Below are 27467 nucleotides of genomic sequence, written 5' to 3'. Positions count from 1 at the left end.
AGACATTTTGCGGCCTAGCACGCTGTGATCTTTTGACCCTCTGGACAAGCTGTCCAGCAACTCTTTTGATGTTTGGAACCTGTCTTTGGAGTGCTCCAGGCCTGCCAGATAACAGCTTTTGCGATGTCGATGTCTGCTGTGGATGCTCCTCATCTGACCTATTGGAAGCAGCACCCTCTTCCCCAAATGGATGCCAATCTGGGTCAACAACTGGGTCATCCATCACCTCCTCTTCTATGTCATGTGCACCTTCCTCTGTGTCACCGTGTATGGTGGTATAGTGTGCGGGAAGGGGCACCTGAGTCTCATCAGGGTCAGAATCTGGCTCTGTACACTGTGAGGACAATGTAGTGCTCTGAGTGAATGTACCAGCAGAATCATCCATCAGCGGCTGTGCATCAGTGCACTCCATGTCAGATTCATCTTGGCCTGGGTAATTCACCATTTCACTTGATAATCCAGGCATGGTATGTGAAAACAGCTCCACGGAGTAATCAGTAGTATGGCCTGCGTCATCCTTCAATCTTGGTTGGGGTGAAGGACACAAGGAAAGGTGTGGTTCATGAACATGAGCCTCCAATGACGACTCAGTGCTTTTACTTTTTACAACTGAAGAAGAGGAGGCGATAGAGCTGGAGGCTGAGTCAGCAATGTAAGACAAAACTTTTTCCTGATGCTCTGGCTTTAAAAGCGGTTTGCCAACTCCTAGAAAACTAAGCGTTCGAGGCCTTATGTAGCCAAACGATGACGCAGGGTCAGCACCTCCTGCATTCGGTCCTATTTTGCTCTTGCCACTACCATCAGATCCACCACCAACACCATCATTACCAGTTGCCAACCCCTGCCCAATTCCACGGCCTCTTCCACCAGCCTTCCTCATTTTTGGTAGAAATGTAGACAAAATCCAACAAACTATATAGTAATGTAAAACAAGGTACAAGGTGTCTATAGGACAGGGGAGATTTTGAATTTCTGCAGACACTTTTGGATTGTGTGAGGCCCACTGATATCTGAGCGCTATGTGACAGGCTCGATGGCACAGCTGTGACCAAAGTGACTAGAGGATAAGGGAGATTTGTAATCTCTGCACACACTTTTGGACACTGGACACTTTTGGATTGTGTGAGGCCCACTGATATCTGAGCGCTATGTGACAGGCTCGATGGCACTGCTGTGACCAAAGTGACTAGAGGATAAGGGAGATTTTGAATCTCTGCACACACTTTTGGACACTGGACACTTTTGGATTGTGTGAGGCCCACTGATATCTGAGCGCTATGTGACAGGCTCGATGGCACAGCTGTGACCAAAGTGACTAGAGGATAAGGGAGATTTTGAATTTCTGCAGACACTTTTGGACACTGGACACTTTTGGATTGTGTGAGGCCCAATGAATTTCTAAGCGCTATGTGACAGGCTCGATGGCACAGCTGTGACAAAAGTGACTAGAGGATAAGGGAGATTTTGAATCTCTGCACACACTTTTGGACACTGGACACTTTTGGATTGTGTGAGGCCCACTGATATCTGAGCACTATGTGACAGGCTCGATGGCACAGCTGTGACCAAAGTGACTAGAGGATAAGGGAGATTTTGAATCTCTGCACACACTTTTGGACACTGGACACTTTTGGATTGTGTGAGGCCCAATGAATATCTGAGCGCTATGTGACAGGCTCGATGGCACAGCTGTGACCAAAGTGACTAGAGGATAAGGGAGATTTTGAATCTCTGCACACACTTTTGGACACTGGATGGACACTTTTGGATTGTGTGAGGCCCACTGATATCTGAGCGCTATGTGACAGGCTCGATGGCACAGCTGTGACCAAAGTGACTAGAGGATAAGTGAGATTTTGAATCTCTGCACACACTTTTGGACACTGGACACTTTTGGATTGTGTGAGGCCCAATGAATATCTGAGCGCTATGTGACAGGCTCGATGGCACAGCTGTGACCAAAGTGACTAGAGGATAAGGGAGATTTTGAATCTCTGCACACACTTTTGGACACTGGACACGTTTGGATTGTGTGAGGCCCAATGAATATCTGAGCGCTATGTGACAGGCTCAATGGCACAGCTGTGACCAAAGTGACTAGAGGATAAGGGAGATTTTGAATCTCTGCACACACTTTTGGACACTGGACACTTTTGGATTGTGTGAGGCCCAATGAATATCTGAGCGCTATGTGACAGGCTCGATGGCACAGCTGTGACAAAAATGACTAGAGGATAAGGGAGATTGGATTGCTTTTAAAAAAGCAGTTTGCGGAGCAGTGGGTAAACAGCAATGCAGGAATGTCAGGAAGCCTTAGAAGGCAGCCCAACAACCAACACCACTGATACACCACTATATAGCCTCCCCTTGCACTGCACACACAGTGACTGGTGTGTTGTGCAGGCCAAATTGCTAGCAGCAGAAGCAGTTTTTTTTTCTTCTCAGCAGGACAAAAAAAAAAAATTGGGATTGCTTTTAAAAAAGCAGTTTGCGAAGCAGTGGGTAAACAGCAATGCAGGAATGTCAGGAAGCCTTAGAAGGCAGCCCAACAACCAAAACCACTGATACACCACTATATAGCCTCCCCTTGCACTGCACACACAGTGACTGATGTGTTGTGCAGGCCAAATCGCTAGCAGCAGAAGCAGTTTTTTTGTCTTCTTCCCTGCCTAACGCTCTCCCTACAGAATCAGCAGCAACCTCTCCCTATACTAAGATCGGCAGAAGTAAGATGGCGGTCGGCGTGCACGCCCTTTTATACCCCCTGTGACGCCCACCAAAGCAAGCCAATCACTTGCATGCCCTTCTGAAAGATGGTGGTGACCCGTGCCTATGTCATCACGTTGCCCACAGTGTCCGTGGATCCTGATTGGCTGAAAAAGAGCGCAAAACAAACTTTTGAAACGCGACTTTGGCGCGTAAGTCGCCGACCTCGTGGCCGACCTCATCCTAGGGTCGGGTTTCGTTTCATGAAACCCGACTTTGCCAAAAGTCGGCGACTTTTGAATTTTTTCGACCCGTTTCGCTCAACTCTATTAATAACCTTATCATGTGTCAAAGTTGACGTCTGTGTGAATAAGGGCAGACAAGGACCGGGCCCAACCACTAGGACACTAGTCAGGGGAAGCCTTTAAATACAATTTCCAGCTCAGGAGAGGGAGGCCACACCCCAGCTTGCACAGAATGCAAAAATACAAAGAAAAAACACAAAAATTGAGCTTGGTTTGAGTTGGTACACATGCAGCATATAATTGCATGCTCACATGGCCAAAAAGCATACCAAACCTACAAAAGACAAAATGCAAAAAAACCCTGCTATAATTAAATAAGTAAAAAGCAAAAGTGCATTTAAATCATACAGAGTTCTTAGTAATACTGTATTTGATCAAACGTAGCCTAAAAGCTGTCCCACCATCGACAAGGTGATAGTGATGCTGATAACACTTGCAAATGTAAAGAAAATAATACAGAATGTTTGAAAAGAATAAACAAAAACATTTCCCAAATTCAAAAAGGCATTATTTTGTAAAGAAATAAAATAAACAAAAAAGGACACATAGTTGCTATTTCCACATTTATAAGAACCCATACCTTAAAATTATCATGTAAATGCTGTAACCAAAAATACAAAAAATGCCAGAATTGCTTTTTTGTCATCTTTCTCACAGGCAATCAAAAAGTAGCATGTACCCAAAATGGTAAAAATGTCAACATGTCCTGAAAGATATGAGCTCTTAAACAAGCCTTCAACGGAAAAATAAAAAAACTTGCCTCTTGTAGAATGACAACAATAAAATCAAGTCTATTGCAATGCTATTTTTGCGTAAAAATAGTAATAATAAAAAAATATGTAAATCGTTTTGAGCAGCAAATTAAAATGAACATATCATTAATGCTACATGCTGAATGCAATAAAAAGAAAAATATGACCATCAATGCAAAGTTACTGTGTATTTTCTGAGAATCCCTTAAAAGACTTTTTTTACTCTGATGGACCTCACACATCTTGCATATTCCAACATACTAATTCAAATACCAGTAAAAACCCAGAATAAAACTTTTACTGCTTACTTACTAAATCATTATTCTAAGGTATTTTGAGATTTGCCACATGGTGTCTAAAAACAATCCAGCAAATCGGCTCTCCAAAAGCCAAATAGTGTTTCTTCCCTTCTAATTTATTCTATGTGTCCAAAAAGTAGTTTATCACCACATATGGAGTATTGTTATACATGAGATAGATTGTGAAACAAACTGTGGGGTACATGTTCTCCAATTACCTCTTGTAAGAATTAAAGAAATTAAGAAATAGCTGCATTTTATATAAAAATTATTTTTTTATGCTCTAATGTTCAATTCTAATGCATTATATTGTGTCAAAATACTCACTGTACCCTTTAATGAATTATTTGTGGGGTGTACTTTCCAAAAATTGGTCTTTTTGGATGTATTTCTTATGTTTTGGAACCTAAGAGCCTCTACCTAACTAAAATAGTGCCTGGAAAACATCTTTACGCAAAAGAAAGCCCAAAGATTAACAAAATGTTCCTTTATATTCCAAGGACTCGATTTACGTCAAGCAATCCAATAGGGTCACATGTAAGATAATTCTAAAAGCTGTTGAATCAGCATAATAAATATTAAGTCATATTTCTTTGTTCATCTGCTGTATGCTGCTTTGAAGAGTGAAACTTTTAAAAAGTTAATTTATGGGTATTTCTTATATATAAACCTCTTAAAGTCACTTCAAAACTTCTGTTTCACCAATTTTCTTTTTTTACATATTCTGGAAAATGTAAACATTTTAGCTAAAATGTTAAACATTGTAACATTTAAAAAAATGATAATTGAAAAAATATGGCAGCGAAAAATAGACATGGTAATGGGGAATAAAAGTCGGCATTGAGTGGATGACATTCATACACTCAATGCCGACTTTTATTCCCCATTGACTTGCATTGGGGTCAGGTTTCGGACAAAACTCCGACTTTTTTTGCCCTAGTCGGACCAGTTTCATCTGAAACTAATTTTGTTTCATGAAACCGGATCCGACTAAAGTCGCTCAACTCTACTCTCCACATAAAGTGACACATGACAGATTTGAAAAATTAGGCTGCAATGGGAAGATATAAAGTAGACAATAACTTTTAAGATTTATGCTTGTTTAATTCCTTTTATGCATAAAACTTTATTCTCTTTGTTATTTTTTTCTTTTTTTGCAGAAATTTCAGCACAATTTGAAGCAGAATCATCATTAACTTATAACATTGAAGAGAATTATGCCATGACTAAAAATTCAAGTTTTAAAATTTCTTCTATTTACTCTGATTCAAATGCTAAAGAAAACATAGCTTTTCAGTTCAGAACAATTCAGACACCAAGTTTACTACTTTTTGCCCAATTTTTAAATAAAGCGTATATTTCAATTACAATTTCAAAAAATGGTAAGTAAAAGTAGAAAATATGTATAAATACAATATGTTAAGGAAAAAGGGACACGGAGTTAGTGCTACATGATCTTAAAACCAAAGTAGCTTTTATTTGAAAATACACACACATTAAAAATACATAAATAAATTGAGCAAAGAGTAAAGATGAGGGCAAACATAGTGACAATTAACCCAGAGATAAAGCAGTCAGTGTCACTAGTTGAGAATCACAATGGCTATTAACAAAATGTATTGTTACATAGTAGTATTCACATATGTCCATCCCAGAAGACTGTATCAGTTGCTGAACAAGTGATTCACCAGCAAAGCATGCGTTAAGGACTGCGGACGCAGTGCGCACTGTTGACAGCCATGGGTAATTATTAACTCACTATTTCCTTACCATTTACATCTCTGTTACTTAATCCATTCCACTGTTTGTTGGACACATGTATGTACCCTGGTGCAGACTTTTTTACTGCCTAACACTGAACTTCTCTGTATGACCTTGTGCTATGTAGCGGTGGAGCTCTGTTATACTGTGAAAAAAGAAAAAACGCGGATGGCACCGCAGTTACCATGGTAGGTTCAGGTGGTGTGCGGTTTAGGGGTGCTGGCTTGCCTGCAGCCTCGGGTGCTCGTCCTGGGAAAACCACAGCTGTACCCAAAATCCAGAGGAGGAAAGAAGAACTGCATTCACCAGGCTATAGAAGAAATGCTGCTGCTTTATTGGTACATGCGCTACATGTGGGCTGGGGGAGTGAGAGCGGGAGTGGACAGAAAGCTGACAACGGCCGTTTCGCGCTACACTAGCACTTCAACGGGTCTCAGCGGGAAGCATTAGTGTAGTGTGAAACGGTCGTTGTCAGTTTTCTGTCTACTCCAGCTCTCACTCCCCCGACCTACATGTAGCGCATGTACCAATAAAGCAGCAATATTTCTTCAATAGCCTGGTGAATGCAGTCCTACTTTCCTCCTCTGGACTCTGTTATACTGTGGCCACAGTGCAGAGCTTATCCCTTGAGACTCATAGCACAATTTGCAGTATCGTCAAAGGAATGTTCAATAGGAGCGCCAGCTGTACGTGGATTTTAGTAGGAAGGTGAAATACCACTGCTGCTACAGCCGGGTGCCTCAGATGAGGAACAATTGAAGTGAGATACTAGATATACCCAGTCAACAGTAGAGCAAAGGACAGAGTTCTGCCACATTGTGTCTCCTCTTGTCCACGATGTGACCGCAAACCCGACACGCGTTTCACAAGTATAGACACTCGCTTCCTCAAGGGTGCCCCCTTGAGTAAGCTAGTGTTTATACTTGCGAAATGTGCATCGGGTTTGCTGTCCCATCATGGACAAGAGGAGACACAATATGGCAGAACTCTGTCCTTTGCGCTCCTGTTGACCGGGTATATCTAGTATCTCACTTCATAGCACAATTTGGCACAGGACATACAAACCATGGATATCACACAAAAATCCAGAAACTAATACAGACTTCTGGGATGGACATATGTGAATAATGCTACTGTATAACAATACATTCTGTTTATATCCATTGCGCTTCTCAACTAGTGCCAATGACCACTTTATCTCTGGGTTAATTGTCACTATGTTTGCCCTCATCTTTACTCTTTTCCCAATTTATTTATGTATTTTTAATGTGTGTGTATTTTCAAATAAAAACTACTTTGGTTTTAAGAACATGTAGGACTAACTCAGTGTCCTTTTTTGCATGCAAAACTTATAGAGTTGCTATTGGCTATTTATGCAGGGCTTTGAAATTGCATATTTACGCTATATCAATAACATGATTATTTGCAGATTCTTTTTGCTATAAATATAATATGTATATTTTGAATATACTGTATATTGAAAATTATGCGTAATGTAGTAGATAATATTAAATTATATACAGCACATGAAAAAAGTATGGAACATGTCACCAATTTTCTAAATATATTTCTAAAGGTACAATTGACATGAGATTTTCACCAGATGTCGGTAACAACTCATCCAATCCACAAAGGCAAAGAAATCCAACCATAGATGTCCATAAATTAAGCTATATGTAATAATGATAAATTACGATGGAAAAAATATTGAACACATGAATAAGCAACAGTGCAAAAAGTCATGGAAACTCATGACACCAGCTAAAATCAATCAGTGATTAGAAAGCACTGCCACTTAGTGAAAAATATTATCATCTGGTTCAAGTGATTGCCTAGAAAAGGTGTCTCATTATCAGGATGGCACACAAGAAACATCTTTTGATGGGTAAAATCAGTGAGCTGTTTCAAGACCTTCACAACTTTATTGTTGAAAAATATACTAATGTGGCCACCCTGAGGGTTAAGTCACCACAGAGGTAATGCACCTCACCCAGAGGTGTGGTACCCCACTCTCAGGTAAGGAGGGAGCACCACCTAGGACTCAAACACCTGCAACCAACACACACTATAGCAGCAGGGCACCCTGGACGTACCCTAAGGAAGTATGGTCTCATCCCTGGCTGGGTAGTAAAGGGTGTTGGGAGAGTGGGTGGAGATGGTAGAGAGAGGAGGAGCTTAGAGAGCGGGACAGAACAGAGGAGTGAGAGGAAGGAAAGTGGAGAGACGTGTGGTGAAGCAACTCCCTGTCAGGAGGAGCTGCAGAAGGAGGGAAAGAGACACAAGGAAGCTCCCGGAGAGCAGAAGGGGTCTTAGGGGTACGGGAAGTGCGGATATCAACCGATCCAGAATTGGAGACACCAGGTTGCATGGGGTACTGGCCTCTGAGACTAGTGGAGAAATCACCAGACTCAACTAGCAAGCTGGAGGCAGGGGCACCTGTAGATGCTTCAGCCACAAGCCACAGATATCTTCACTAGAAAGGCAGCCATAAGGGAGCAAGGGGATGCAGAGAGGATGTCACCCAACAAGGTCCGCAGCTGCTGGATGGCTTTGGACACTGACTGTGAGGTATTGGGCAGGAGAGGCAGAAAGCCAGCATAGTGAGAAGGCCAGGAGAGGTATATACTGAAGGGAGTCCTGGAAAGGTATATCTTGATCTACCTGGGAGTTTGCTGGACCCTTCAACTGGAGGACACGGCACCAAGCGGGCATCTGTGCACCAGAACTGTGAGAAAAGCTTTGGAACTACACCTCACTTGTGTCCTCTGATCATTCCTGTGTCACCTGCCCTGCATCATATCTACCAACATCACCTCTAACATCTTCATTCAAGCTGCCCTGGGATACAGCTCTACCTGTGGAGAGCTAAACCATCTCTGCTGCCCTGTCACCATCCCAGAGGATCTGCATAGCAGCGTCGGTCCCCTGACCAAATACCACAGGTGGTATCACAAACACTTTATCACAAACTTTATTTATCCCTTGTAAATATCCCTTTAGTTGGACATTCAGGGCCACGGACCAGGTCACTGCTGCTGTGACACTGCCCCATTAAGGAGCGGCCCGGTACCGAGTACCTCACGGCCCTAGCGAGCGATCCACTAATAACATTGGTTACACAAAAATTTCTCAGCTACTGAAGGATCCAGTGAGCAGTGATGGGACCATAATGCGGAAGTCAAAAGCACATCAGTTCACTATAAACTGGCCGTGAACAGGTGCTCCCCACTAAGTTTTAGACAGAGGAGTGAAAAGAATTATTATGAGTTATCCAAAAGCCAAAAACCACCTATGAAGACTGCAGAAAGACCTGAAATCATCAGATACAATTGTTTAAAAGAAAACTGAGAAGTGCACTCGCCCCCTTGTGGTGAGTGACATACCAGATCTGGCTTGTCAAGGTAAGGAGGCTTATTCGCCATGCAATGCTCCTCTGGGAAATGTAGAATCATAGAATCATAGAATCGTAGAGTTGGAAGGGACCTCCTGGGCCATCTGGTCCAACCCCCTGCTCAAAGCAGGATTCGCTAAATCATCCCAGTCAGATGTCTGTCCAGCCTCTGTTTGAAGACTTCCATTGAAGGAGAACTCACCACTTCTCGTGGCAGCCTGTTCCACTCATTGATCACTCTAACTGTCAAAAAGTTTTTTCTAATATCTAATCTGTGTCTCCTCCCATTCAGTTTCATCCCATTGCTTCTAGTCTTTCCTTGTGCAAATGAGAATAAAGTTGATCCTTCTACAATGTGACAGCCCTTTAGATATTTGTAGACAGCTATTAAGTCTCCTCTCAGTCTTCTCTTTTGCAAACTAAACATTCCCAAATCCTGCAACCTTTCCTCATAAGACAGGGTTTGCAGACCGGTCACCATTCTGGTCACTCTTTTCTGAACTTGCTCCAGTTTGTTGATGTCTTTTTTAAAATGTGGTGCCCAAAACTGGACACAATATTCCAGATGAGGTCTGACCAAAGAGGAGTAGAGGGAAATAATGACTTCACGTGATCTAGACTGTATGCTTCTGTTAATACATCCTAGAATTGCATTTGCCTTTTTTGCTGCTGCATCACACAGTTGACTCATATTCAGTCTGTGATCTATTAGTATACCCAAGTCTTTTTCACATGTGCTGTCACTTAGCCCTATTCCTCCCATTCTATATATGCTTTTTTCATTTTTATTGCCCAGATGTAGTACTTTGCATTTCTCCCTGTTAAAAACCATTCTGTTAGTTGCTGCCCACTTCTCCAGTTTATTTAAATCTTTTTGAATCCTCTCTCTCACTTCTCTAGTATTAGCTATCCCTCCTAGCTTTGTGTCATCAGCAAATTTAATCAGTTTACCCTCAATTCCTTCATCTAAATCGTTGATAAAGATGTTGAACAATAAAGGGCCCAGGACAGAGCCCTGTGGTACCCCACTTGAGACATTCTTCCAACTGGATGTGCAGCCATTTACGACCACTCTTTGGGTCCGATCACTAAGCCAGTTATGAATCCACCTAACAGTTGCCTTGTCCATTCCATACTTAGTCATTTTTTCAATAAGGATTGTATGAGAGACTTTGTCAAATGCTTTGCTGAAGTCAAGATATACTATATCTACAGCATTTCCTTGATCCACCGAATCAGTGATACCGTCATAGAAGGAAATTAAGTTAGTCTGACATGACTTATTAGTTACAAACCCATGCTGACTCTGTTTAATCACTTCATTCTTATCCAGGTATTGACATACATGTTGTTTAATAATTTGTTCAAAGATCTTTCCTGGTATAGAAGTCAGACTCACCGGCCTATAGTTGCCTGGGTCCACCTTCTTCCCCTTTTTGAAGATAGGAACAACATTTGCTCTTCTCCAGTGTTCTGGCACTTCTCCTGTTCTCCAAGAATTTTCAAAGATTATGGAGAGGGGTTCAAAAATTTCTTCTGCTATCTCCTTCAGTACTCTGGGGTGTAATTCATCTGGACCTGGAGACTTGAATTCATTTAGGTTAGCTAAGTGTTTCCTCACTATCTTTCTGTTTATAGATATCCTGGATTCTTCTATTCCCTTAATAGGACAGTGAATAACAGTTGATGTTACATTTCCTTTCTGAGAGAAAACAGATGCAAAATAGGAATTTAAAAGTTCAGCCTACTCAACATCCTGTCTTACCATTTCATCATCTTCATCCTGTAAAAATCCTATAGCATCTTTGACTTTTCTTTTACTTTTGACATATCCCCAAAATCCTTTATTATTGCTTTTGATATCTCTTGCAAGCCTCAATTCATTTTCAGCTTTAGATAATCTGATTTGTGCCCTGCAGGTTCTGCAGACAGCATTATATTCTTCTTTAGATATGCCTCCCTCTTTCCATTTTATAAACATTTTTTTCTTCCTTTTTAGCATGTGCTTAAGTTCTGTGTTCATCCATCCTGGTTTCCTTAAATGATTCCTATTCTTCCCTCTTTTCGGAATTGTTAACAACTGTGCTTTGAGAATTTCATTTTTCAAGATTTCCCATCCCTCCTGGACATTTTTGTCTTTTAGGATATCCAGCCATTGGATCCCTCCAATTCTCTTTCTGAATCCCTTAAAATCTGCCTTTCTGAAATCTAACCTTGACGTCTGAGTCTTCACAGGTCTTCCGCCTCTAGTTATCCAAAATTCTAAAATAGCATGGTCGCTACCTCCTAGGGTCCCAGCCACTTTTACCTCCTCAACCATTTCCTCCCTGTTTATAAGGATTAGATCCAAGGTAGCAGTTCCCCTTGTTTTCTCCCTTACCTTTTGGAAGATAAAGTTGTCAGCAAGAGAGGATAAGAATTTCCTTGACCTGTTAGTTTTGCCTGAGAGAGATTCCCAACAAATGTCTGGATAGTTGAAATCTCCCATGACAACTATGTCATATTTTTTGGAGAACTTGGCCATTTGATGCATAAAGAGTTCATCCATATATTCAGCTTGCACAGGCGGCCTGTAGTAAATGCCTGCAATGGTGTCCTTTCCATTGTTCTGTCCTTGTATTCTTACCCAAACAGTTTCCACAGAACTCCCAGTCTCTGAAGCTTCAATCTCTGTGCAGATATACTTGTTTCTAACATACAATGCGACACCCCCTCCTCGTTTATCAAGTCTGTTTCTTGCAAATAAGTTGTATCCTTCTAGTCTTGTATTCCAATCATGTGTATTGTCCCACCAAGTTTCAGTGATTCCAATGACATCATATTTCTTTTCCTGTGTTAGTAGTTCCAATTCTCCTTGTTTGTTGCCCATGCTTTGTGCATTAGTATAGAAACATTTTAGTTTGTGATTGGTTTCTCTTTCTCCAATATTTTTATTAATTAGATTCTTTCGTCTTTGTTCTTCCTTTCCACTTCTAATAGCAGAGTTCTCAATACCATTTGTCAGGTGTATGGCTTTTTCTGGTCTTTTGCTTCCCTTCCCATGTTGTTCTAGTTTAAAGCTCTCCTTACAAGTGTAGCAAGGCGACTTCCAAATACATGCTTTCCAGTCTTTGTAAGGTGCACCCCATCTCTAGCAAGTAGTCCATCGTATAAGTAGTTCACTCCGTGATCCAGAAATCCAAATCGTTGCTGATGGCACCATCGACGTAGCCAGTTGTTCACCTGCAGAATCTTATTCCACCTCCTTGTTCCATGGCCATCCACTGGGAGGATGGAAGAGAAGACCACCTGCGCTCCCAGTTCTTTCACTTTCTTGCCTAAGTCTTCAAAGTCTCTGCAGATGGTTTCCAGGTCGTTTCTTGCAGTGTCATTTGTCCCCACATGTAGTAGCAGGAATGGGTAGTCATCTGTAGGTCTGAAGAGTCCTGATATCCTGTCAGACACATCTTTAATTTTTGCACCTGGAAGACAGCACATTTCTCTTGAAGTTATATCCAGTCTGCAGATAGCGGCCTCTGTTCCTCTCAACAGGGAATCCCCCATGACCACCACTCTCCGTTTCTTCTTCACAACATTTTTCTTTCTCCATCCGGGAGGACTCTGAAGGCGTACAAGGTTGTTGTTTGTTGGCAAAGTCTTATCCTGATGTATTTCTTCATCGTTTTTCTGCGTGAGAGCCTGGTACTGGTTCCTGAGCAGTATGGGTGCTGACTGCCTCCTGATCCTCCTGCTTCTCTGGGTCACATGTCTCCATTCCTCTGTTTCTTCAGGTGCACTTCGAATTTCTTCTCTTTCTGTAACATGAAGAGATAATTCTGCTCTAAGAACTCTTCACCTTCCTTAATGATCTTCAACGTAGCTAATCTCTCTTCGAGATTTTGCAACTTTTCCACCAACAGGGACACAAGCTTGCATTTGTGGCATGTGAAGTTTGGCTTTTCCACTGGTAAATCTGTGAACATGTAGCAAGAAATGCAGCTCACCAAATGGCTCCTGGCCTCTTCCATCTTGAGATTTCTTAAAAACGATGAAAGATGAGCCAAAATTCGCGCGCCGATAGGCAACGGCCAAAACCCAGTGATCGATGAGCTCGCGGAGACTCTTCACTTATCCCAGAAGGCACTGGGAATATGCAAATGATTTCCTCAAGACTCTTCCCCTGGTTCTCCGATTTCCTCTTTTCAGCTGCAACGGCCAAAACCCAGTGATCGTTGAGCTCACGGAGACTCTTCACTTATCCCAGAAGGCACTGGGAATATGCAAATGATCTCCTCAATACTCTTTCCCTGGTTTTCCGATTTCCTCTTTTCAGCTGCAACAGCCAAAACCCAGTGATCGTTGAGCTCGCGGAGACTCTTCACTTATCCCAGAAGGCACTGGGAATATGCAAATGATCTCCTCAAGACTCTTCCCCTGGTTTTCCGATTTCCTCTTTTCAGCTGCAATGGCCAAAACCCAGTGATCGTTGAGCTCGCGGAGACTCTTCACTTATCCCAAAAGGCACTGGGAATATGCAAATGATCTCCTCAAGACTCTTCCCCTGGTTTTCCGATTTCCTCTTTTCAGCTGCAACGGCCAAAACCCAGTGATCGTTGAGCTCGCGGAGACTCTTCACTTATCCCAGAAGGCACTGGGAATATGCAAATGATCTCCTCAAGACTCTTCCCCTGTAATATGCAACTTGCCTCTTCAGAGAAAAAGAGGACTTGAACTCTATAGTGCCACCTGTTGGAAGTAGCGAAAAGTAGTTAAAGGGGTGATTGTGACTTGTAGGATCACTACTTCCAACAGATGGTGCTATAGACTTTAAGTCATCTTTTTCTCTGAAGAGGCAATATGCATATCAGATGTACCAAGACATTCTTGATAAAATTCTACTGCATCTACCAGGATGATGTAGATGAATCGAGAATGGAGATTTCAGAAAGACAATGATTCCAAACACACAGCCAGTAAGCTCTCAATTGGCTTCAAAAATGAAAATAAGGCTGTTAGAATGTCCCAGCAAATCACCTGACCTAAATCCAATAGAAAATTTATGGAAGAAACTAAAGCTTAGAGTTCATAAAAGAAGCCCATGGAACCTTTAGGATTCGAAGAGTGTTTGTGTGAAAGAATTTGTAAAATCACACCTGAGCAATACATTCGACTTCTTTCTCTATACAGGAGACATTTCGAAGCTGTTATCACCAATAATGGCTTTTGCATGAAGTATTAGTTAAATTTCAGTCAGCAGGTATACTTTTCTCTGTGTCTTTTGTCATTATTATTGCATACAACTTAATCTATGGACATCTATTGTTTGATTTCTTTGCCTGTGTGGCTTGGGGAATGGGGGTTGTTACTGACATCTGGTGAAAATTTTCATGTCAATAGCATCACTAGAAATGTATTTACTTAGAAAATTGATGATGTGTTCAATACTTATTTCACCCGCTGTGTAGAATAAATATTTTATATGTTGTAAATACATTATGTAGTACAATCTAATGACTAGACTGTATTCTGAGGAATTTGTGATGGTTTCCATTTGAATTTTTAGTAGCACATTGATTTAAAAAAAATGTATCTTTATTTTTCTGGCAAAATGTCTAAAATTTCCAGACCTCACATGGTTTATTCTATTTATATAAACAATCTATTTTCATATAAAGTTTCAGTGATTTGCTATAATTTTCAATAATATTATTACTTAGTGTTCAGATAACAATTACATTAATATTTAATTCAATTCAAAATGAATAACATTTCTATAGAGTTTCCCAAAATAAATGGATTCAGGTGTATCCAAATTGTGGGTGATTTGCTTCACGTGAATCTGCCAAAATATCATTCAGCTACCATTTTATTGGATTTTCAAATTCACTCAGTGCTACTTAATATTTCTATAAAATCTACAGTATAAGATATCAAATATCATGTAGTAGTATATTAGTGTTAGGGTTTGTGGATCGCACCAATTATAAATTATGAGAAGGCGTAATCGCAATCCAGGGTCTACCGTGCGGTGATGGAGAAGTGCAGTTAACTAAAGAACAATTTTGGAGTGATGCTGTGTGCAAGCACCGTAAACACACGGAGTTAAAGGTCACTCCGTATGGACAGAGTGCAAAGTACCTGCTCGGTTGCTTCACAGAGCGGAACAATAACAGAGAGCACTCAGAGCTAAACCCTGTTAGACAACACAGGAGTACAGTATAGCAAATAATGACAGTAGTTTGGGGTCCGTATAGCTACCCCCCAAGGAAATTTAGGCTGGTGGGTGTGCTCGCTCTGTCACTCTGCTGTGCTCGGATAACACGACTTAGGATGCACGGAGTCAGATGCTGAGCCAAGCGGAAGTTTCCACCCTACACTGCCTCCCTAGAAACACAATCGCCATGCTAGAAGTTGCACTTGTGCACACAGGGTGGTAGCGTATCTACTGACACACACATAACATAAAGAATCTTAGCGCGCCATCGTGCGCCCCAAACACCCTTTTATATGCTCCTCTTAAGTCCTGTCAGACAGGACCTTGCTTGTGGACCAAAAAAGAACTGCCACATCACCAGAGGAGCTGACGACCGACCACCAATGAGACGTAGCCACATCACGACCATGCTCAGTAGGGTTATTTCTGGACTTAGCCTCCAGAGAATTTGTTTGCTGCTGCCTATCGCTGGATACTATAGACTTGGCTGGAATGCCAGCAACAACCAAGCAAACAGCACGATCCTGAGCAAGATGCTGGGACCAATGTCTTTGCTCAGCAGTACCCACTGCGGCCGAAGCAGAATGGGAGACCGCAGAAGCAAACTAGACTTGGGATCTACCCCGAGCTGTGGGAGAATCCCGGCGACTAACATTACCCCCTGCTAACACCCCCAGTGATGTTCACCACGCTCAAAAGCCACAATAAGCTTGGGGGCGTGGATGTGCTCAGTAGGCTCCCAGGCCCAGGACCCTTCCAGTCTACCCCCATATTTTTTTTTTACCAGCTGTGACGCGACAATGGCATTGACTTGAAAATCATCCGAGGACATATCCGAGCTCCCGACAGGAGTCACAGAAGACCGGACCATATAAACGGGCTTCAACAAAGACACATGGAAGGTGTCGGTGATGTTTAATAATTGTGGAGGAAGGCTGAGGCAATAGACTACAAAATTCACCTGTTCCAGAACCCTGAAATCACCTAAATAGCGAGGAGCAACTTTAGAGGTCTCTACACGCAGCCTGATATTACGAGCCGAGAGCCACACTAAATCGGCGAAGACCGCAGCGGGGCGACGATGTGCAACAGTGGAGACCCTCATTTTCTTCTTAGAAGCCTTCATGGCATCCTGTGTGTGGTCCCAGATGTCACGAGCCACCTCATCCCAGTCCACCACCCTAGGGTCTTAAGAAAGCTCTCTATAGAACCAAGAGGCAAACTGGGGACGGAAGATATGCTTCACAAAAAGCACTGCCAAGGCCCATGGCGATGGTACATGCTGAAGGGCAACCAGATGTACCATCTTGGAGAAATGGTCAGTGACTACCCAAATGACAGTGTTGTTACGGGACTTGGGCAAGTCAACAATAAAGTCATAAAGTCCATCCCAACTATCTCCGAGGGTCTATCTGCCATCGGCAAGGGATGAAGCCAGTCTGCCAGTCTTAGCCAGGATGACCGATTCCAGGGACAGGAAATACATGCCTGAATGTAACCCCTCACATCCATGGCCACCAATAAGATCTCGACAAAAGCTCACTAGTCCTTTTGGTGATGAAATGGCCACCCAACTTGGAAGTGTGAGCCCAAGAGAGGACCTCCGGCTGCAGGTTATGTGGTACAAGAGATTTGCCTGGAGGCACCTGCTCGAGCGTCGCCAGAGCCACCGTTAGCAGACTCTCTGATGGGACAACTAGCCATGGCTCATCCCCCTCTTCAGAAGAGACTATGGAATGGGATAGGGTGTCAGCCCATAAATTCTTCTCACCAGAGAGGAAATGTATAGTAAAATTAAATCGGGAGAAGAATAAGGACCACCTGGCCTGGCTAAAAATTAGCCGTTGGGCTGTCTGCAAATAGAGCAGATATTTACGATCCTTGAACACCTGGAAAGGATGCTGAGCTCCCTCCAGGAGATATCTCTTCTCTGAGAAAGTCAACTTCATGGCCAGTAACTCCCTGTCCCTGATAGTATAATTCCTCTCCCCGGGTGAGAAGGTCTTAGAGAAAAAGAAGCAGGACTGTTTCTGAATGTGAGCATCCTTCTGATATAAGAAAGCTCCCACACCGATGGAAGGGCATCCACCTCCAGGATGAAGGGCTTATCCACCTCTGGCCGATTTAGCACAGGAGCCCTAGCAAAGTGGGACTTCAAGGAAACAAAGGCCTTAGAAACTCCTCAGTCCATAGCCTAGGGTTAGCTCCCTTCTCGGTGAGGGCTATCAAGGGAGCTGCCAGAGTAGAGAAATGGGGAATGAACTGCTGGTAGTAGTTAATAAATCCCATAAAGCGCTGCGCCCCTTTAAGAGAATGTGGCTCCTGCCAGTTTAACACCGATTCCATCTTGACAGGATCCATAATCAAACCCTTGACTGAGATGATATACCCAAGGAATGTTAGGGACTCCTGCTCAAAGACACACTTCTCGACCCTAAAAAAGGCAAAGTCGCTCATCTCTAGTGATGGCATTCAGACTCCTATAATCAATGCAAGGATGGAGAAGAACCCAGCCCCAACAGGAGACATTAACTTCACAATAAATCCCCTCGTCAGATTCTCTTTTATAGAGTTGAGCGACTTTGGTTGGATCGGGTTTCGTGAAACCCGAATGAAACAAAATAAGTTTCAGATGAAACTCGTCCGACTAGAGCAAAAAAAGTCAGAGTTTCGTCCGACTTTTATTTCCCATTGACTTGCATTGGGGTCGGGTTTCGGACGAAACTCTGACTTTGTTTTGCTCTAGTCGGACGAGTTTCATCTGAAACTTATTTTGTTTCATTCGGGTTTCACGAAACCCGATCCGACCAAAGTCGCTCAACTCTACTCTTTTACATACTCCGACATTGCCTCAGTCTCCGGAAGGGACAAAGGGTAAACATGCCCACGAGGAGCTCTGCCCCCGATATGAGGTCTACTGGGCAATCATAAGGGCGATGGGGAGGAAGAGTCTCCGCAGCTTTCTTTGAAAACATGTCTGCATATTACCAGTAGTGCTTAGTAATCAAGGTTAGATCTGTAATGACCTCAGATGAACATGGGCCCTGAAACACTGTCGCTCACATGACCTACTCCATCCCCATTTTCTCCCAGCAGCCCAATCAATATGGGGTGAATGGTGGCGCAACCAAGGCATACCTAACAATGCCTCATCAATACCCTCGGGGATGACCAACAAAGAGATTATCTCCTGATGATTTGGAGAGAACACAAGGGTAAGCAGAATGGTCTGATGAGTGATTTGATAGGATAAGGTGGATCTATTACCCACCCGGATAGTAATGGGCTTAGAGAGCATCACTAGGGGCATTGCGTGCCGTTTAGTGAAGGAGGAAGACAAAATTACCCTCAGCCCCGGAATCCACACAAGCCTCTGTAGTGTAAGAGGTTGACCCATAGGACAATGTCACCTTAAAGGTTAATTTGCAAGACACCCGTGATGAATCTAGAGAGCCTCCTCCAATAGCCACTAGAGGCCATCATTCTCCCTGACGCCTGGGACACTTATTAGCGTAATGTCCAGCCTGCCTACAGACAAAACAATTTGGAGAACGTACAAGACGGGATTTAGCCTGAGAAACCTCCATGGGCTCCACCAGTTCGCTCGTCCGAGTCAGAGTCCCCAAATTATTGGTAAAGTGTGGTGCTAACCGAATCCTTTGTCCACACTGGGCTTGCTCCAATCTTCGTTCAGCATGCCGAAGATCGATACAAGAGGATATGGATATTAAATCCTCCACTGTAGATGGGATCCCCCTATTGTCCAAAGCATCCTTAACATGGTCTGCAAGGCCCCTCAAGAACACCAGGACCAAGACCTTATCTGACCACTCCAGCTCGGAAGCTATGGTCCACAACCGGATAGCGAACTGTCTTGTCAGAAAAGAGCCCTGAGTCAATGCCAGGAGTTGGAGTGCGCCATCATGGGTAACCTGGGGTTCAAGAAAGACCTGTTTCAGGGTCTGCAAAAAACGAGAGGCGCTCCGGACCACCAGGTTTTTACGTTCCCATAACGGTGTTGCCCACTTCAATGCCCTGTCCATCAAAAGGGACACCACAAATCCCACTTTGGCTCATTCAGATGAGAATCATGATCCTAGTAGCTACAGCTGTATTGAGTACTGGTTCATGAATTCCCTGCAAGTCTTGCTATCCCCACAAAACTTATTGGGAGCGGGAAGTGTGGAAAAAATGGAACAGGAGTTGCAGCTGAAACCCTAGTAGCGGCTTCACTGGCTGCCTGTGCCGCTACTGCGACTAGATCCACAGCTGAAGTTGCTCACTCTAATGCAGAAAACCTGCCCTCCAGCTGCTGGATATTCCATGGGAGCTGCTGCTCATCCGCCATTACTAGCCAGACCCTGGCGCTAGTGTACTATTAGGGTTGGAGGACCATACTAAATAAAAATTATGATTAAGTGTGATCGCAACTCGGGGTCCACCGCAGATAGATGGTAAACCACAGCTAGTGCGCAATGGCGTATCGAGGCTGCAAGCAAGCCTTTTAAAACACTTGAACATCACTCAATGTGAACAGAGCGCAAAATACCTAGCTCTGTTACTCCACAGAGCGATATTGTACAGGAGGGCTCTTGGAGCTATATCCTGTTAGATGATACAGAGGTAGAGCAACAATGGCGCTAGTTGGGTCCCTATTGCTACCCCCCAGGGATATCTAGGCTGGTGGTTGTGCTTGTTCTGACACTCAACTGTGCTAACCACACACACGACTATAGTCAAATGCTAAGCCAAGTAGGATTTCCCACCCTACACTGCCTGCCTAGACACTCAATCGCCGTGCTAGAAGCAGCACACGTGCACACAGAGTGGTAGCTTATCCACACAAAAAACACAAATTACACTAGCGCGCTGACGTGCACCTCGGAGGACCTTTTATATGTTCAGGTCATGTTCATTTGGACCGGACTTTGCTCGTGGACCAATCCAGAGCTGCCACAACACCAGAACAGCTGACAACCAACCACCAATGAGACATTGCCACATCACGAGCATGCTCAGTAGGGTAATCTCTGGACTTAGCTTCCAGAGCATCTGTTTGCCGCTGCCTATCGCTGGTTACCATAAACTTGGCTGGAATACCATCAGCAACCAAGTGAACAGCATGAGCCTGAGCAAGACGTTTGGACCAATGTCTTTGCTCAGCAGCATCCAAAGCAGAAAGGGAGACCATAGAAGCAGATCAGGCTTGGGATCTACCTTGTGCAGCAGGAGACACCTGGCACCTAAAAGCTTGATAAAGGTCAAAATGTTGGTTTTGTGCATGGAGAAATTTAATGTAATTTTTGATTATTTTTTCAACCCCTTATGAGTGATGTCAAGTTATGTATGTATACAGTATATATATATATATATATTGTATATATATATGTATATATATATATATACAGTACAGACCAAAAGTTTGGACACACCTTATTCAAAGAGTTTTCTTTATTTTCATGACTATGAAAATTGTAGATTCACTCTGAAGGCATCAAAACTATGAATTAACATGTGCAATTATATAATTAACAGAAAAGTGTGAAACAACTGAAAATATGTCTTATATTCTAGGTTCTTCAACGTAGACACCTTTTGCTTTGATTACTGCTTTGCACACTCTTGGCATTCTCTTGATGAGCTTCAAGAGGTAGTCACCGGAAATGGTCTTCCAACAGTCTTGACGGAGTTCCCAGAGATGCTTAGCACTTGTTGGCCCTTTTGCCTTCACTCTGCGGTCCAGCTCACCCAAACCATCTTGATTGGGTTCAGGTCTGGTGACTGTGGCGGCCAAGTCATCTGGCGTAGCACCCCATCACTCTCCTTCTTGGTCAAATAGCCCTTACACAGCCTGGAGGTGTGTTTGGGGTCATTGTCCTGTTGAAAAATAAATTATGGTCCAACTAAACGCAAACCGGATGGAATAGCATGCCGCTGCAAGAAGCTGTGGTAGCCATGCTGGTTCAGTATGCCTTCAATTTTGAATACATCCCCAACAGTGTCACCATGAAAGCACCCCCACACATCACACCTCCTCCTCCATGCTTCACAGTGGGAACCAGGCATGTAGAGTCCATCCGTTCACAAAGACACGGTGGTTTGAACCAATGATCTCAAATTTGGACTCATCAGACCAAAGCACAGATTTCCACTGGTCTAATGTCCATTCCTTGTGTTCTTTAGCCCAAACAAGTCTTTTCTGCTTGTTGCCTGTCCTTAGCAGTGGTTTCCTAGTAGCTATTTTACCATGAGGGCCTGCTGCACAAAGTCTCCTCTTAACAGTTGTTGTAGAGATGTGTCTGCTGCTAGAACTCTGTGTGGCATTGACCAGGTCTCTAATCTGAGCTGCTGTTAACCTTCAATATCTGAGGCTGGTGACTCAGATGAACTTATCCTCCGCAGCTGAGGTGACTCTTGGTCTTCCTTTCCTGAGACGGTCCACATGTGAGCCAGTTTCTTTGTAGCGCTTGATGGTTTTGCCACTGCACTTGGGGACACTTTCAAAGTTATCCCAATTTTTCGGACTGGCTGACTTTCATTTCTTAAAGTAATGATGGCCACTCGTTTTTCTTAGCTGCTTTTTTCTTGCCATAATACAAATTCTAACAGTCTATTCAGTAGGACTATCAGCTGTGTATCAACCAGACTTCTGCACAACACAATTGATGGTCCCAACCCCATTTATAAGGCAAGAAATCCAACTTATTAAACCTGACAGGGCACACCTGTGAAGTGAAAACCATTTCTGGTGACTACCTCTTGAAGCTCATCAAGAGAATGCCAAGAGTGTGCAAAGCAGTAATCAAAGCAAAAGTGGCTACTTTGAAGAACCTAGACACCACATTTCAGCAGTGTAAGGCCTTTACTTGATGGGAAAAGAATACGTTAGTCCTTTATTCTTGTTCTGGTGTGACAAAACAATTAAAAAGGATATAGACACCATTGAACTCATACAGAAATTGCATTGTCCTCTTTCTCAATATTGGTTACCAATCTCATTGTCAGATTTTGATTTATTGTGTCATCTTTCAGGATGTTTTGAATTAATCTATTGAGCATATAATGCAATGTTTTTACATTGGTCTCATTTTTATCTTTTTGTTTTTCTTCTTGTGTTACCTTTTATATGTAGGGAGTTTGCAAATAAGGTACAAAATGAATTACTATCATGAACCTGATGTTTTCCTTATCAGTTCTAAAAATCTGGCTGATGGTCATCTCCATAGAGTGTCAATTTTGAGAAAACAGGATATCTTATTTGTGGAGGTATTATTACTGAAATATGCATTACTGTTGTCTAAATATGTAGTATATTCATTTTTTATAGTCAATAACTTTGTCTGCATGGTATATTACTATGTTATTGCAAGTTGATTGTACCATGTGAATTAGTCATAATATTCTAGCTAGTTAACTTATTAAAAATAGAACCCCTTCTCCCCCCAAAAAAGTACCTAGCAGTCGTTAGATGTGCTGGGTATCTGTTATCATTCATCAATGGGACAGTTAGTAGATGCTTGTGGACTGTACTAAAATTAAAAAATCTAATCACTAGACTGCATACACAGTATATAAAGAACAATTAACCTAGCTGAAAGCAATTACATTACCACCACTTGCATTTTCCTTCAGACAAACAGTGAAAAGAAAGGCACAGTTTGAAATACTTTTTTTTAATTTTTGGTCATTTCGCTTCTGTACACCAGTAAAATGGATTTGAGGCTAAATCATGAATACATGATTGGAAAAGCCACCATCCCAATATTGTGTGGGTCTACCTTGAGCTGCCAATTAAGTATTTGATACACTGTTGATTATTCAAGTTTTCCTACTTACAAAGAATGGAGAGGGCTGCAATTTTTATCACAGGTACACTTCAACTCTGAGAGACAGAATCTTAAAATAAAACTAGATGTGTATTTCCTGAAGGAAGTACAGATAGTGCTTTGAAATGGTGCCCGGGCTGCCCCTTTAAGAGAGACTTGCCTGCTGTCCCTGCAAGACTTTCAACTCAGGATCCGTTTTAACTGTGGGTGCCTCTCAGGGGACACTTTGCCTGTGGGCCCCTCAGGGTCCGATTTGGTGGGCGGGGCCCCTCAGGGTCCAATTTGGTGGGCGGGGCCCCTCATGGTCTGATTTGGTGGACAGGGCCCCTCAGGGTCCGATTTGGTGGGCGGGGCCCTCAGGATCCAATTTGGTGGGCGGGGCCACTCTGGGTCCGATTTGGTGGGCGGGACCCCTCAGGGTCCGATTTGGTGGGTGGGGCCCCTCAGGGACCGATTTGGTGGACGGGGCCACTCTGGGTCTAATTTGGTGGGTGTGGCCCTTCAGGGTCCGATTTGGTGGGCGGGGCCACTCTGGGTCTGATTTGGTGGGCTGGGCCCCTCTGGGTCCGATTTGGTGGGCGGGGCCACTCTGGGTCCGATTTGGTGAGCGGGGCCACTCTGGGTCCGATTTGGAGGCGAGGGTGGCTCAGCCTCCAATTTGTAGGCCAGGGTCGATCAGCCTCCGATTTGGAGCCTGGGGTCACTCAGCTTTCAATTTGGCGCGCCGGCCCTTTAAGACTCATTTTGGTGCGCCGGCCCTTTAAGAATCACTTAGGCGCGTCAGCCGTTTAAGAGCTAGTTTAGCTCACTGGGCTTCTAAGTCCACTTTGGCGCACATTCTGTCTCAGGGGCGTGCGTCATGTGATGAAGCTAGATTTGCATTTGTGCTGTGGGTTTTGCTTTAAGAGCTGATATTATCTGGCAGAATCTGTGTCCTGGGGGCGTCATGTGAAGTTCGTAGGCGTTGGCATAGTAACTGGGTCTGCCTGCGCATATCAATGAGCTTAACTGCCATTTCAGTCGCCTCAGGGCATGTTTTGTCTGTGGCAACATTTCCCCATTGAAAAGCATTGAGACAATGCATTCCAATGACGGGAAAAAAAATTTCTAACGCAAATTGCGCAAAAACTACAAATCCGATTGACACGAAAAATACTTAGCACACCACTCATCGACGCTGGCTTCGAAACGACACCTCAACAGAGTCTGTGCGTGTAGTGGTTTGGGCCGCATTAATTGCGGAAATCAACTGAATAATAAGAATAATTTAGCAGCGTTCGGATTACAAGATAGTGCTTTCTTCAAAGCACAATAAAAACAAAAAATCACATTGTATGATTCTTAAATATTTACATAGAATTTTATTGCATGAATAAGTATTTGATCACCTACCGACCAGCAAGAAGCATTTTAAGGTCCTGGAGTGGCCTAGCCAGTCTTCAGACCTGAGCCCAATAAAAAATCTTTTGAGGGAGATGAAACTCAATGTTGCCCAGCAAGGCTCCTAAACCTGAAAGATGTGGAGAAGATCTGTTTGGAGTATTGGTTAAAATCCCTGCTGCAATGTGCCCAAACATGGTCAAGAACTACAGGAAACGTCTCACCTGTGTAATGACAAAGAAAGGTTTCTGTACCAAACATTATGCTCTGTTTTTCTATTGTATAAAATACTTAGTGTATTTCATGCAAAAAAATGCAAATTAATTATGTAAAAATCATACAATGTGATTTTCTGAATTTTTTTTAAGAATCTGTCTCTCACAGTCGAATTTGTACCTACATTAAGAATTACAGACCTCTGCATTCTTTGTAGGTGGGAAAATTTGCAAAAGCGGCAGTGTATAAAATACTTATTTTCCCCACTGCATGAGGCTTTAAAGAGGTGGTCTGAAACCAAAGTTAAATTTAATCCTCATTGTCTATCAATTTAATATAATAATCTAATTCTTTTTCTAATATATTTAAACTAAAAACTCCCTTCCATTCCCTCCTTACTTTATCTTTCTACTTTTTTTAACTTCCGTTCTTTTGATGTTTTGTTTGAAAATCCCCACTGTATCCTGGTGTACTCACACAGGATGTCATCAAGAGGCTTGAGCTGCAGTCACTGCTGTAGGTGCTTTGTCCACCCTAAAATGAAGATTCATTAGGGATGTCCATTTCAAGGACTGAGCTAATCCCAGCTCTAACCGAGAATGTGTCGGCTGACAATTGTGATGTATGTTCAGTAAGCACTCCCTTTTGCTGTGATATATTCTTTTGAATGTGCAGTGACAGTGCGCTTCCTCGCTGGCACTCATGAAAATTGATCAAAAGGAGAGAACGTGGCAAGCAAGGAGAGCATATACCACCCCGGCCGCAAAACAGAAAGGTCTCATTTCAGGATAGTGATGTGTGTTTTGAGGGCTGGTGTGGTCTTTGCTCTCCCTGTGTTATCTGTGATGTGTTGTCTTATTTTTATAGTGCATTGACAGTGCACTCTCTTGCCAACTTATCACTTATAAGTGACGGCAGCCTAAGCCCTTCAAGGCCACATTTGAGTCTTCAGCATGTATTGAAATTTTTCAAACAAAATGTTTTCAGAATGAAAGTATGAAAAAATAAGCAAGGAGATAGAGTAGAGCAGGAACTGTGGGGAATTTTGAATTGAAGTATTTAGAAAAATGATTATATTATTACATTAAAGAGATATTTAGGATTAAATTCAACTATTGTTTCAGCACAACCCTTTAAGCATCACACACAAATCTAACATCTACTTAATGTAAAAGAAAATTTGATTTATCAGACCACCTTCTACAATTTCTCCATGGTGCAGTTTTGATGCTGACATGTTCTGTTCATTGTAGTCACTTTTGTCACAACATGGGCATTTTTATGGGTCTGCAACAACCTAGTCACATATACAGGAAGCAATACAATTGTATTATGTTGCCACGGCTATAGCTAGTTTTTAGAATTTTGTGCTAGAATAGCTCTTCTATGGGATTGGACAGGATAGCTAATGCTACTTAACTGCATAAAAAGTCATTGGGCATCCAAAACCCTGTATTAACCGCTACGTTTCTTGTACTATCTACAGGATCTGCCATTCTGGGTGCTCTGACCCAATACTTGGCGTTTGTGAAAATCACTCAAATTTTTATGCTTGCCCATGTTTCCATACATTACAATAGTGACAGATACCATTGTCAAAAAATTATTAATTGTATTCACTATACATATATATATATATGTATATATATATATATATATATATATATATACATATATACTGTATATATATATACATATATACTGTATATATATATACATACAGTACATATACTTTTTATGCATTATCTACTGTAAAATGATTTCATTATTCTTTTGCTGAATGTTCTCTAGGTTAACCAATATACATCTGAACAATTCATTCTCAGCTCTGGCACAAAGTTCAATACAATCCATTCTCTTGTACTTGGTAAAATATCAGGTAAGCATAATTTTTTCTAAAGGATGACAGATGTCATATACTTTATCTCACTGATAGAAAATTATGTCTGGTCTGGGAATTTAATTAAAGCGTGACAATCAAGGGAGAAATGTACTTTTGTCAAATTGAAACATCATCTCAAATAAGTACTTCCTTGCAGATGAGCAAGTGGGTTCTCGTCAACCTAATTTCACACTTATCTCCTCATTTTACAATCAGGCATCCTGGAACATGATATTTTCCTCTAAAGCGTGTTGATTTATAGTACGTGATCACCGGTAGAGAAAAAGACTAGATTAGAACTTAAATAAATCAGAATGGTAGCTAAAAAATCCACGCGCAGAAATTAATATAAAACAGTGTAAAAAGTACAGAAATATGCAGCAAAAAAATTCACTCTTATCTCCTCATTTTACAATCAGGCATCCTCAAACATGATATTTTCCTCTAAAGAGTGCTGATTATAGTACGTGGTCACCGGTAGCGAAAAGACTACATTAAAATTCAAATAACTCAGAATGGAATCTAAATAATACACACACAGAGATTAATATAAAACAGTGTAAAAAGTACATAAATATGCAGCAAAAAAGTACAACAATAGTAAAAACAAAAGAAAGTACAACTAGTTCTTTATTAAAAAAAATAGAATTTGGTGTATAATTTATGTCGCAAATTCAAATGTTACAATGTATTGTAATTAAAATGTTTTTACTACAAGCATTCCGTAATTTGACGAATACATTAATCATATTGACA

The 27467-nt window shown here is 42.2% G+C and overlaps 1 protein-coding gene across 2 annotated transcripts in view; it reads left to right on the top strand.

Moving 5' to 3' along the window:
• The window catches only part of CNTNAP4 (contactin associated protein family member 4), a 1095419-nt gene that overhangs the window by 728520 nt on the left and 339432 nt on the right, over positions 1 to 27467 (top strand). For both annotated transcript variants that reach the window (XM_073575315.1, XM_073575314.1), the window contains exons 19-21: positions 5223 to 5444; positions 22540 to 22673; positions 26621 to 26708. In XM_073575315.1, the coding sequence (XP_073431416.1) occupies positions 5223 to 5444; positions 22540 to 22673; positions 26621 to 26708 (444 nt within the window). The remainder of the gene's footprint in view (positions 1 to 5222; positions 5445 to 22539; positions 22674 to 26620; positions 26709 to 27467) is intronic.

Source organism: Dendrobates tinctorius, unplaced genomic scaffold (assembly GCF_039654945.1).
Source record: "Dendrobates tinctorius isolate UK_male_01 unplaced genomic scaffold, ASM3965494v1 ptg000044l, whole genome shotgun sequence".
In the NCBI taxonomy this organism is placed as follows: domain Eukaryota; kingdom Metazoa; phylum Chordata; class Amphibia; order Anura; family Dendrobatidae; genus Dendrobates; species Dendrobates tinctorius.
Note: the sequence above shows the minus strand (reverse complement) of the source record. Positions and strands in the feature narration are given on the sequence as shown.